Source organism: Macadamia integrifolia, chromosome 7 (genome assembly GCF_013358625.1).
Source record: "Macadamia integrifolia cultivar HAES 741 chromosome 7, SCU_Mint_v3, whole genome shotgun sequence".
Taxonomy (NCBI): Eukaryota; Viridiplantae; Streptophyta; class Magnoliopsida; order Proteales; family Proteaceae; genus Macadamia; species Macadamia integrifolia.
Genome location: NC_056563.1, coordinates 20,899,711 through 20,913,573, shown reverse-complemented (window position 1 = coordinate 20,913,573; position 13,863 = coordinate 20,899,711). Strand labels below are relative to the sequence as shown.

At 37.5% G+C, this 13,863-nt stretch overlaps 1 protein-coding gene across 2 annotated transcripts; it reads left to right on the top strand.

The window, feature by feature from the left end:
* The first annotated feature begins 4,289 nt into the window (after positions 1-4,289).
* On the top strand, positions 4,290-11,599 carry LOC122084647 (zinc finger protein CONSTANS-LIKE 9-like). Of its 2 annotated transcripts, none has more exons than XM_042653062.1 (5): positions 4,290-4,628; positions 6,284-6,888; positions 8,485-8,712; positions 10,196-10,506; positions 10,864-11,599. In XM_042653062.1, exons 2-5 carry the CDS (start codon positions 6,301-6,303, stop codon positions 10,991-10,993), a joined length of 1,257 nt encoding a protein of 418 aa, XP_042508996.1. In that variant the 5' UTR covers positions 4,290-4,628; positions 6,284-6,300; the 3' UTR covers positions 10,994-11,599. The 2 variants fall into 2 exon arrangements, with proteins under 2 accessions (XP_042508996.1, XP_042508995.1); XM_042653061.1 differs by having other exon boundaries at positions 6,133-6,888.
* Positions 11,600-13,863: the final 2,264 nt, after the last annotated feature.

The window sequence follows — 13,863 nt, the reverse complement described above, 5'->3', positions numbered from 1 at the left end:
CTCTCTCTCTCTCTCTCTCTCTCTCTCTCTCTCTCTCTCTCTCTCTTCCTTTTTTCAGTCACCAGATGTCCCCTCTCTGCCTCCTCCACTCGTCAATTGGTCAATGGATATTTTCGATTGATCAAGAATATTCTGCCTTACGAATTCCACTATGGACTATGGAGAGTCTGGAAATGAGGCTAAAGTTCCTAAAAAGCGTGAAAGTGATTAGGGGAAAGACATATTAAGTTAAGAAAACAATCCAAGTGGCTTTTATTTTTAATCTATCATTGGGTTATGTAATGTTCACACAATCAGGCGCGATCTCTTGTGATAAAGTTAAAAGGAAAATGGAAAATTTTCTTTCTTATTTTAATGACGTGAGAAGTGTATAATGATCATCGTGCCCCTCATGTTTAGCACAAAGGTCATTGTCTACCAAACACAAAATTGAGGGTATAAAAATTTAACTGGACAAAACAATATAAAAAAAAAAAAAAAAAAAAAAAAAATCTGGGTGGCAGACATGGGATCAAATTCCACACAACCAATCCATATCGATACTGACATGGGTGATTAAATCCTTTGAGGTGAAAGCGATTCCCTTTTTCTCACCGACCTTAGGTTTCCCTGTTTTTACTAGGGCCAAGGGGGGACCTTACTTTGGCCGTTTTGTTGCTTTGTCTGTCTGAGACATAAGAAACACGTGATGTCTTGTATTTCAGTTTTACCAAAAGAAAGATGTCTTGTATTTCAGGCCTGAAGGCCCATTCTAAACTGCCGAACATACCACGTGGCACAGAAAACATGGAGTACGCGCGTGGGTAAAAATGATTGGTTGCTCAGTGCCTCAGATCTCCGTAAAGGTTAGCATTTTTAGAATTGATTGGAGATGGTAACGTTCATGCCATCCCACGCATGACATGGGATCCCATCACCCATGACTCCATGAGTATAAAGCTGTGAAATAATAATAATAATAATAATAATAGGGTTTGGCGTGCTAGCAGCTCAACCATGAATGATCAAGATGAAAAGGATGGTAAAAAAACAATACACTAAACAACATTTCCGCAAAACCTGAATTTGATTGATGTGGGAACTTAGTTAAATCTTTGTGTTACCTTGTGTGAATCTAATCATTTTTATTTGTGTTTTTTGATGTTTGTTCTAAGACACGGGATTGAACATGGGTGTCCTTTCCACAAGCCCCTTAAACAAAACAATGATAAAATAGAAGAGGCAAAATCCGACTTGATTAACGATAAAACAAGAACAATATAAGTAAAACCTAAGGATTCTCTCAGCTTACAATGTATTCTATGCCCCTACATATTCGTCATTATTTTTTTTTTCTCTCTTAAAAATGAATAAGTAAATTCATTCATTGTTTCTAAACATAGAGTACATCGTAGTCTCAAGGACACTTTTCCCATAAGAAAATATGTTTTTCTTATGCTATGAAGGAGAATCAGGTGTAATGGAGACACAAATAGGGGTTAACTATGCTCAAAACTAAGACCTCATGGGGTCTCACCCTCTAAGTGCCTATTGCACTGATCCATTCCAGCTGTGCTAGCAACTATCCACAGTATAAGAAAGGGAGAAAAAAAATTCTTTTCAGGAACCTAGCCAATGCTAACGCTCCTTTAGGTGACTTTGTTTCTCTCTCTTCTCTTAAATGATCTCTCTGCCCCTTGAAATGATACTTTCATAGAGACAGTCATTAGGTGTTTCCTACTAACATAAACTATACTCTCGAACATTAAATTCTCATTCTATAAGAAAATAGGAGAAAGGAACTTTATTCCCGTTCCTTATGTTCATGCACAATCCCTGTTTACAAATGGTAAAGACGTCTTTTTATAGTCCCTAAAAATAAAGGACTGAACGAAGACGGAGAGAGTTCTGTCTCCTTATAAAATCTGTTAACATGTTCACTTGATATCTGTTTAATTAATACCACTGTTTCTCTCTCTCTCTCTCTCTCTCTCTCTCTCTCTCTCTCTGTGGATTAATGTCTATGACATTGATGGCATTTTATTTTGTACGCATGATTACATGGAGATTAACCATTTGGGAAAACCATGATTTCATCAAATTTTATTAATATATATGTTTCACCAGCGAGAGTGTGACATCGCAACTGTATAAATTATGATAATAATAATAAAAAAAAAGAGATAGAGAGGATGCACACTTTAGTCTTTAGATGCTCTATTGTTAAATAAAGGGATTGTTCAGAGGATATACAGTTTAAATGCTTTCCTACAATTAAATAGGGAAAAAGAAAGCTACATAGTCAGGTGTTTTAACCAAAATGTTGTTCGTTAGGTCATTATTATTATTTTTTTTTCAATCAAACTACCTTTTGTTGAAGTGTCGTGTGATCATTGGCTGTGGATGTTTCAAGTCTCATGAAGTTGAACTGTTTTTTGTCCCACTTGATTGGGGGGAGGGGGTCTTTACTCACATTGATATTGATATTGACATTGGGATCCTCTATCTTTCGACACAACGTGTAGGGTAGATTCAAGGATTAAGAATACCTTGAGTTGTACAATCATACCTTAAGTTGCGTGTCTAGGGCTCCCAACCTTGATTCTATGCTACCCTATAATGCATGCTACAGATGAGTCTGATCCCTGATATTGATTTTTGCCCCCTAAGATTTTGATACTCGTTTATCTTCAATATATATTTTTTTAAAACTGATATGGTATTTCCTAGGTATTAATATTGGCAGTAGCCAATTTATAATTCCATGATCTTATGACTTCCTATTCCCTTATACCTATCATTTTGTTGTTCTATACATATATATAATAAGGCAAAGTTAGGCATTCTAGTGATGTGCTCAGCATTGTGTTCACATTTTTCCTTTCCTTTGGTTCAACTGTTAATTCCAAGAAAGTTAGTGGTGTGCCCAACCTCCACTTATATATCTATATATACATTTCTAGGTTACACTATTTGCCATGTGGTCCCATTCTTATGGGAAATAGTGAAGTGTAATACTTCAACACATGCCATGTGGCCTTACACACATGTGGCCTTGTGGTAGATGGCAAAGTGAAATACTTTATTAGGCATAGTGAAGTGTAGTTTTTGAGAAACTAGATTTTGACTTGAGCAAATCACTTAAATTTAATTAAAAAATAGCAAAATTTGGTAAAAAGTAATATAGACTTGCCCAAAATTTAATCTCTTGTCTCTTCCTCTTCGCCTTCAGTCTACCAATTCTTTTCCAATTTTTTTTTTTTTCCTCTGTTTTGAACATCTTTTGCATAGAACTCATTAAGGCATAGTTTTCATTTTTATGTATAAGGTTTAGTTTGGAGTTTTGCTTAAGGTTTTAACCTTTCATGTGATCTTTTGATGAAGATTTTAAGCGATTGTGCCGGAGAAGATGAAGAAGATGTTTTCAACTTCTGCAAAATGAACAGTGAAGACAAAAGTAGGCAAGGAGGTCCGTGGTCCACATGATTTATAATATTTCAAAATATTTCAAAAAAAAAAAAAAGAAAGAAAAGAGAAAAGAACGCTATCTGGCAGTGCCTTCCTGTGTGTACATACAAAGGTGGTGAAATGATCACCCTATCCCTTTCTCGGATGCCATGATGCTTGCTCTAATTGGTCCCCCACGCCAACACAAAGGCAATATAGCTACGTTGCATTCTCTCTCCCATAAACAAACATAAAAACCGAAACACAATCCAATAACAAAATTATAAGAGCCCATTGAATCAACCCAATAAAAGATTGAAACCAAAGATTTGAAAAATGAAACCAAACTTTGTCTGCAACGGTTTGATTTTGATTTGGTCTAAGACCAAACTGAAAGTGATTCACCCTAATCAAAATCTGATTGGACCAAACAATTGACACTCTATGTGGGATTATACCAATATTTCATCCTCACACAAGCACACAACCATTGTTATAACGTGGGAGATTCTCATACACCAGCTTCATAGGCATTTATTTTTAATTTAAAATTTGGGAGAGGGTTCTCTAAGCAAACAGTATAATTTTTAGCGCAACAATGAGGTGTGATAAAAAGTTTCATACATTAGTGGGTAATAATGTCATTCATATGTATGAGAGAGAACCCTCGCTTGAGGGTTAGAGAACCTTCTCCTTTGAAAATAATAAAAAGGCAGAACATGATTCTCCCGAGTCATCAGGTTATGTTGAAGGTGAGTCGACTCGTTTTGTTAGAGAGAGAGAGAGAGAGAGAGAGAAGTGAAGTATAGCTATAAATACCCTTATCCGAAGGAATAAATAAGGAGGGAGTGGCTTTCCATTTTATAATAAGTGATGATGAGAAAAAGCGGAGGCCTAACTTTTTAGAGGGTGTGGTGGGACCTTACCTTTTTGCACTTTTATCCCAAATTCTCCACCAGACCTCCCAGATTCTTTCAGATTTCTCAGATTTCTTTTTGCACTTTTTATCCCAAATTCTCCACCAGACCTTCCAGATTCTTTCAGATTTCTGAGATTTCTCTCAATTTCAGGGTTTTAACCATTGCATCTGCTTACACATCATACACACAAAGAACCCTTCTTCTCTTCTCTCTCTGGTCTTCCTGCTCCTCCTTTTCCACGATTACCTCATTTTTGGGCTCTGTTTCAACTGCCATCAATTGGTAATTTATCTTTCTGCTCTTTATTTTTGTTTTTAATCTTCTATTTTTGGTTAGTGTTCATGGATGTTTACCTTCCCGAACGGGTACAAGTATAGAACTTGTTGGTGTTGCTTTACTTCAGAATTTTTCTTCTGCTCTGCTTTTCTGTATCTTTGTTGAGGTTTCTTGTATTGTTATAACACATGTAAGTAGTCAAATGAGGTACTGGGTGTTTTAGATTGGCCTAATGAGAGTACTCATGGCCTCTTAATTGTGAGGTGGTGATCCTTGCCAACTGAGCTACCCCTTGGCGTTTAGCTACTCGGTGTTGGTTGCTTATCCATCCTTTTTCTTGTCTGAATAATTCTCATGGGTATGTTAAAGTTTGAGTTTTTTTTTTTTTTCCTGTCATGGTGATCCGTTGAGAAGTGGAGCTTTTTGTGCAACAATTTTCATATTTCAAACTAAAATTTGAGATATTTTGTGCTGATTTGTGTAACCCTGAATTTTGGTAGAGTAATTTGTATTAATGATTTTTTTTTTTTTTTTTTTCATTCTCTTTCTGTTGAAAAAAATGGATTTTTTCCTGTTTGTTTTCAACTTCCTACGTTTTCCTCTACTGCCAAACAAATTATGTATAAGTAAACAAGGGCAAAAGACAAGCTCCTTTAAGCTAGATTTGAACACATTTCACATTTTTAGCCCTTCTTTGGTATTATCTTCAAAAGTCTCTTCTTCCCCATTTCTCTATCAAATGAAGACACAAATGCTTGTTTTCTCTTTTTTCCTTTATCTTCGTATGATTTTCAATTTAGATTTGCCGGAAGATTACGTAAATGTTGAATACCAGCTCTGATGTTAGAAAATTTTCAAAAAACCTTGTAGATAGGTAAAGGTTGCATACCAGTTCGGGCAATAGAGGAACGTGTGTGAGTGAACCTTGTAGTTTTCTTTCTTTCTATGTTTTTTAAAAAAATATTATTATTATTATCATTTTCTTTTAAACAATTCTCCTCTGCCAACTCTCTCTGTTGTACATTTTCTTTTCTTTTTTTCGTCAAAATTTCTTCTTTAACTTGCTTGTTTGCTTAGGATTGAAGCTGTTTGGAGTTGTGTTTGGAAATCCCCCCCCCCCTTTTCTCTTTCCAATGGCACTTTTACACTTTTATTGGTGCAATTGATCTTGAAAGGCAAATTTCCAAATGAACGAAAGTAGAAGTTGTTCAAATGATTCACATGCATGTCAATATCACTTTCTGGCCACTTGTAATGAAGATGAAAAATGTTGAGGATTAATGGTCTTTCTTCTCAACTCAGCCTTGTCCCAATTAAATGAGGTCGGCTACATGGATCTTTTTTCTTCATTTTGTTCTATTCAAAACCATACTTGTTACTAGTCTTAAGCTATGCATATCTTCTTCTACTTCAATGATAAGATATAACTATTTTGTCTGAGGTGTCTGATTGAAACAATTCAGTTTCCCTTACCAATTCTGTTTTGTTTTCTGTATTTATCTTGTGGCAGTGGCATATTGTTGAGTTTTGGTCTATATAACAAACACTTCAACAAGATTGTGGTTCATTAAAAAATTTCCTTTCAGAAAGTTGAGTTATCATTGACAAGAAGTTTGGGAAAACTTATTGAGGTTGATTGTATTGGGGTTCTGATCCAACAGAAGGGTGAGAGTAAAACATGGGCCAGTTATGCAATTTCTGTGGGGAGCAACGATCAATGGTATATTGCCGCTCTGATGCTGCTTACTTATGTTTGTCCTGTGACCGGAATGTCCACTCTGCAAATGCCCTTTCTAGACGCCATTTAAGGACCCTCCTATGTGAAAGATGCAGTTCTCAATCTGCCACAGTTAGGTGTCTTGAAGAGAAAACATCACTTTGTCAAAATTGCGATTGGAGTGGGCATGGCAGCTCAACCTTGGGTTCAACACATCAGAGGCAGACAATCAACTGTTACTCAGGGTGCCCTTCTGCAGCAGAACTTTCTAAGATCTGGTCATTTATTTTGGACTTCCCATCTGCTGACGATTCTAATTGTGAAAAGAAATTGGGTTTAATGAGCATCGACGAGGACAACATCAGTAATTGTTGGGAGCCTACCGAAAATATCAGCACTATAGACCTTTCTGTTGCAAGTAGAATGAAAGACGTGGAAGATGTTGATAAGTCTGCTATGTGGGTGGGATCCTCTTCAGTGCCTGCACCGAATCCCAGGCCATGCAGAATAGATCATCCATCTGGATCTGTGGATCCAATCACAGCCAAGGTGACTTATCACTTTGGAATATTTTTTATCTAAGAGGTGCAAAGACTTTTGTGTTGGAAATCTTAGGGAATGAATGCATGGGCTGAGTATGTTCTACCAACGACAAGGTGATACACTTTGCAAACATGCAGGGGGAGGGGACTACCAGCTAATTTGGTTTTGCTCTCCTATGCTGGGGATGATTGGATGACCATAACGATTCCTTCTATAAAACATTTTTCTCTGCATTTCGCCTTTTCTTTTCAGATTGTTTTAAAGGTCCAATTGATTCAGTATTTGCATGAGAAACGGGAATCTGTTGTACATGGTGCAGGCTCTTCTCTAACCATTCTTTCCCCCTCTTGTATATTAATTTTCTTCTCTTTTTATTTTTTTATTCATTTATTATTATTTTTTATTATTACTATTATTATTAATTTTTTTTTTGGGGGGGGGTGGTGAAATCTTTTCGTTTGGACAGAAATCTTTCAGCCTGGCCCTGTTTATGTTGTTCCAATCCCCTGTCTGTGTTCTGCATTGGGATGTTGCCATTTGTAGACTGCCATAATATTATTCAAGTTAAATACCTAAATATGTTCTGCATATATCTGTTTGTCGTGTTTCCTACTACAACTTCTCTACAATTGCATTTACCTGCATAAATCTTTTAATGATGCTCATAGTGATGTCAATAAATAGTATGGTAATTAAAAAAAATAATAATGATGATGGTTTGAAATTAGTTGTGTTGATGGAAAACAACCATTAGAACCAGTAATATTTGCAGATTGAATTAATAATACTTCCATTTCTGATGTGGTTTGTTTAGTTTCATATATTTTACGGACGTATTTTCATGGGTTTAAAAGATTTTTTGGATATATTCTGTGTTTACTTATTGTTCTTAGTTTCATTGTTTCCATGGAAATATTGCTTTCCGAACTCATTATGTATCTTTACGTTTGGTGGATTCTTAAGTTATCCCAGAATTCTCCACCTGAATCTTGAAATCCTGAATGCTTTTTAACAGTCGGTTTTTGAATATATCTCTGTGTTTACTTATTGTTCTTAGTTCATAGTTTCCATAGAAATATTGCTTTCCATAATCATTATGTATCTTTACTTTTGGTGGATTCTTAAGTTATCCCAGAATTCTCCACCTGAATCTTGAAATCCTGAATGCTTTGTGATTAGGTGGTGTGGTAATCACATTGACAGCCTCTCCTGAGGAGGTAGCTAAATTGAATGTTTTCTTTATTTCTTATACCGATAGGTGGGTGTGGTTCACTGCTACAATCGATTTTCTTTATTGGATGCAGTTTTCTTTTCTTTTCTTTTCCATTTTTTTTTTGAGGGGGGGGTGGGGAGGGGGCTATTGGATGCTGTGTTAAGTGAGGTATAAATGAGTATTTTAGTTATTAAACTTGAGAAAGATAAGGAAGGAGGTAATAATGTTGCACACCTATGATTAATTCTATTTAGTTTGTAATTTTATTTTATTTATTTATTTTATTTTTTTTGCATTCCATTCCTAGGAGTTTTTAAGATTTTGAAACCCCTCCCAGCCCCTAAAACCCTTTATCGCTTGTAAAATGTATTCTGTTATTTGATCTGCAGTTGAGCTGTCCTGGAGCAAAGGTCCTTGGAGTCTGTGAAGATAATGATCTTTATGAAGATTTCAGTGTGGATGATGTTGATTTGAACTTCAAGAATTATGAAGAACTATTTGGTATGTTCCAAAATAATTCAGAACAGATTTTTGAGAATGGTGGGATTGATACCTTGTTTGGGACAAAGGACACGTCTGCTGTGGATTCCAACAGTCAGGGTGAAATTGTTGCAGAGGTTTTCTTCATTACTCATTCTTCTATTGCGGGATTTTGCATTTTTTCTTATGGTTGAATAAACTCACTCTTAATTTATTACTTTTGGTTTGCAAAATTACTTTTAAGTGCTAGGATGTTGATATTGATTTGCTTTCATGGATTCGTTCCACTGCATTGTATGTCTCTGAGCTCCACACCCCCCCCCCCGGGGGAACCCCGGGTTAGCTCTAGAATGCCCTTGCAGCAACATTAAAAAGTGCTAAAACTGTTTCAAGTCTGATCTTTTCTTTGGTAGGATTTGATTTCAATCTTGAACAGCAGGAAAAGGTTCTTACTCTACCTACCTATGATGATTTGTTCACTTTTTTGGCTCCCCAAAATTTTGTACATTCTGCAAGACGCTGAAACTTCAATGTGTTTGTTGTAGCAACAATAATTTTCTGGTAACAGGAATAAATTGGCCTTTCATTATTGTAAATGTTCACCACATTGTAGGGCTTATTCTTAGGAACACAATCCATTTGTCCATGCATGAGAATACTTGTGGGAAGATTTGTAATTATATCATCTTGGAAAACATTATGGACTGGAAAAAAGATGGAATGAAATGATTTCATCCCATTTGGTTACCAAATGCGACCTTGATGGCCATGAGGGATATACATAATGTGTTTTGAAGAAATTCCAGTTTGGTGGAATTTACTTTCTCAACTCTCTTCCATCCCCTCCACTCCCCACACCACCCCCCCCTCCCCCCAACCCAAAAAAAGGGGGAGGGGAAGCCTTAAGAGGGAATTGAGTTATTGAGTTAGCTATTGATGAATACTGTATCCCTGCGCATGTATTGCCTACCAACACTAGATATGTCAACTAGGAGAGGTCTTGATTAAGAAGGCAACCCAACCCAAATGATAGTATGTTTTGGATAAATTAAATTTATTTTTGACAGTCAAATAATTACCAGATGCAGAGCATGATCCCTCTGCATGAAAAATTCTTCTTTGCACTATATGTGCACCTTCCCTCTTTTTTACCCTTCACACTTGAGCCATTGTGGCACAACGGTTGAGTTGCACTATTGCAACATGTTGATCACAGGTTCGAAACTTGGAAACAGCCTCTCCTGAAAAGCAGGGGGTAAGGCTACATACATTTGCCCCTCGAGACCCTGTAGCAGCGGGAGCCTTGTGCACTGGGTTGCACTTTTTTATTTTACTTGAGCACTTGTAAGTTAAACCATAGATCTCAACACCTCCCCACTTCCCCCCAAAAAAAAGCCATAAGAAAAGGAAAGGAAGGAAAAGCATTTCTTATCAGATGGATATGCTGACCATAGGGATCTTTATCCGTATGCCATTTTTAAATGAACATAATCTGGTCTCATATATACCTTGATCAGTCAATAGTTGATGCGTCTTGCTCTCTCTCGTACATCTGACAGCCACACTGTGTAATTCCTCTCGGTTACCAAATGATTTAGGAGTTAGTCTCTCTTTCTCCAGGGTTCTTTGGCTGGACAGATCAAAGCACTGCAGCCAGAATGTAGCAATGCAGCATCTGCTGATTCCATCATCAGCAGTAAAACAGAACCTAACCTCTGTTTTTCTTCAAGGCAAGCCCATTCAAGCCTCTCGCTTTCATTTTCTGGCCTGACTGAAGAAAGTAACGGTGGAGATTACCAAGACTGTGGTGAATCATCAACGATTTTAATGGGTGAGCCTCCGTGGTTTCCTCCCTGTCCAGATAATTCATATCCATCAGCTAGCAGGGACAGTGCTGTCATGCGTTACAAGGCCAAGAGGAATAATAGGAGGTAAATGTTTCTGCAAAATATTTTCATTAACATACTTTACACTTTCAGCACTTTGTTCCGTCCATTTTCCTTTCTTCACTGAAGCAATTAAGTTGATATTAAAGGGGTAGTCTTTTAAAGGTGCAAGTCTCTAGTGTATGCTTATGTTCCAAGATTTAAAATAAAGTTTTCTTCTCTATTCCCCCCCTTTAATTTTGTGGGTTTGTCCATGCTGCTTGCATCCCTCTTGTGAAATGAACTTACATAATTGGCTGGCTTTTATGACATTCATATGCATGTGGCCATTGATTTCAATAGATTTCCTCTCTGGATTTCCATGTGATGAAAGAGTATTTATTTCCTTCTACTGCCAAACAGGTTTGAGAAGAAAATCAGGTACGCCTCTCGCAAGGCCAGGGCTGATGTAAGAAAGCGTGTGAAGGGCCGGTTTGTTAAGGCAGGCGATGCTTATGACTATGACCCATTGTGCCAAACCAGAAGCTACTGAGAGTACAGTTTTAAACTATACTTACAAGGAAAGAAAAAGGCTGGTTTAAGATCAACTTTGGAAAATTCCAAATTGATTGTATTTTGAGAGAGTTGATCCTGTTCCCTGCTTTTGTTTGCAATGACAAATTGTACCCTTGTTTCACGGCGGTGCAGGGTTTGTCTTCTGTAAAGTAATTTAAAATAAAAAATAAAAAAATAAAAAAAAGCATCAAGGGGGAAAGGAATGGCTGATGTAGGAGGTGATTTTTTTATTCTGAAGCTCAAATAATGAGATTTCAGGTGGAATTTTGGAATGCTTCTCCAGGAAAAACCGGTGGATTGTGACGTCTTCTGATCACGGCACTGAATGTTACTTACTTTCCTGCCTCTCTTCAACTTATCCTATGGTTGTCGGTTCTTCTTTCTAAGGCATGAATACATGTTTTTCCCTTTCTAGGACCGGGAAAACATGTCATCTCTGTGCAACCCTCGACAACGCCCAAAAAAAAAAAAATGATGTGGTGTTCTGTACATTTCATCTCTGGTTTTGTACTTTCCCCCTCTTGTGCATACACTAGAGGGGATCATAAAACATGGCAACATGGATGAGGATTCATTACTTCAAGTTTGAGCAGAAAAACACTACTATTAAGCTTCATTTTTTCTTTTTTTTCTTTTTTTTTTTTTGGGGGGGGGGTGGTGTGGTTGGGAATTGGGGGTTGGGGGTTGGGGGTTGGGGGTTGGTGGTTGGTGGTTGAGGCTGGTTGGTCTATGATATGTAGCAGAAGATTATCTATGTAGTAGTCGATATAATTTGTTGATAGTGGAGGATATCCCATGTAAAGAAGCAAGGGGATGTAAAAAAAGAGTTGTAGCTTTTTCATTTGGGTCTGTAGAATGTAAAATTGGCCTTGGAGGATTGGCCCTGAAAGTGTTGTATTTCTCATATTATTGAGAGTTTTAGTTATGCGTATTCCTCTTAATACCTGAAGTTGTTTATCACCTTTAGTTACTTGTAATTTTGCAAACCTCTTCACAGCTATGAAATGATTGTAAGTTTTTGATGTAGAGCATAAGGTTCTATTTACTAGTGCCTTCTTAGACCCTACAGCAAATACATCTTTAGTCTGCCTTGTTGCAGATATGATTTTATGTCATCAGAGGATCCGGATTCAGTAGATCATCTGGTTGCTAAATGTCTACAAATTGAATAACATGAGGGTGCAGCAGGCGGCGTTTTTGGGATGGGGGGGGGGGGGGGGCAGCAAGAAAGCTGATCGTGATTCCGGCTGATTTGGCTTTGTCTGATTCTTGTACGGTAAAACCCTAGAGGACGTTTAAAACACCAATCCAGGGACCGATCTATACAGATTTGGTTCCCAATTTTGTGTTTTTAAACCCTGTTGTCAATTTCAGGTCACATGAGCTCATCATATGTGTTGTTTTTACCTACCCAACAGATGTTGGTGAGCAACAAACTTGGTACAAGCCGTAAACTCGGACGTCCTAAGTTCGACTCTCACTAGGCACACCTTGTACCACTCACATGGGGGTGTTTAGTGCTCTTCACTGCTTTCAGTGAAAGTTGAATGGTTCTCATTCAACCCCAATATGACTTGGTCCATGCGGATGTGGGAAGTATAAGCCCGCGGGACTAGTCAAGCCTTCGCTAGCTACAAAAAAAAAAAAAAAAAAAAAAAAGAGACACGGCACTGAAAGAATTGTTAGGTATTCACTGAACTTTCATCATATAATTTGGGGTGATTTATATCAACCTCTTCTCGCGTTTGCCTATATTACGTCATTCCCCTTCAAATTTCATTTATTACATTTAAATCTAAAAATCTAACACCGTAAGAAAGGTGTTAGTTTTAGAATACGAAAAGACATAATTACCCTTCTTCTTCTTCTCCTTGAGGATTATATTCATACCTCGAAGGCAGGGTTTTGGTAAACAGAACCAACCTCCCGATAATAACGTTTGAATCTGTTGAAGCGGGCAGGGTGCTCTCCACAGCCAACATTTGCCTCATCCTGCGGGCCCTTATGTTCATGAATGAGATAACACAAACCTCAATGAAGATGACTGCAGCAGCAATAATGGCTACTATTGCCGAAACACCAAGGCTGGTTTGGTAACGATGGGAACTAAAAAACGGAATAAAACATTTGGTGCCTTTATGGCGTGTTTCATTTTCTTTGGAAAAAAAAAAAGATAGAAACTAGAATTGATGGAACTTTCAGTTTCGTTCAAAAAAAAGAAAGAAAAAAAAAAGCATTTGAATATAGAAATTGGAATTTTCGTTTTTGACACGGAACGTTACTAAATGCAGCCTCAATACCTTGGCTTTCCTGAAGTCGATGTGGTGCGATTGCCTTCAATTAAGAGGAGCGTCCCAAAGCCCAGGATTATGGGAGAATGTAGCGGCCCCAAATTTCAGCAAGGTGGGAATGGCAGAAATCTCCTCGGTGAGGTTGTTGAAGGAATGATTGAAGTAAGTCAGCAATGTTAAATTTCCAAGGGATTCAGGAATTGGCCCTGAGAGTGAATTTTCCGATAGATCAAGCACTTAAATCCGAGACAGCTCTCCCAGATTCAGTGGGATGCTTCCGTTGAGCTGGTTCCGATGTAAGTCAAGAGTTGTCAGGTATTTCATGTTGTGTATGGTGGAAGTTATTCCTCCATATAAGCCATTCCGAACCCTGCAAAATGAGCTTGTGATGTCAAACTTTGATTTAAAGAAAAGTATATATGTAGATTACATTAGGTTGATACATATTCGAATCACAGCTCAAGCAGAAATCTGCAATTGCTTATCTCGTTTGGGATTTCACCAGCAACGCGAAGGTGTGCAAATCAAGAACATGTAGAAATTCAATTCTTCCGAG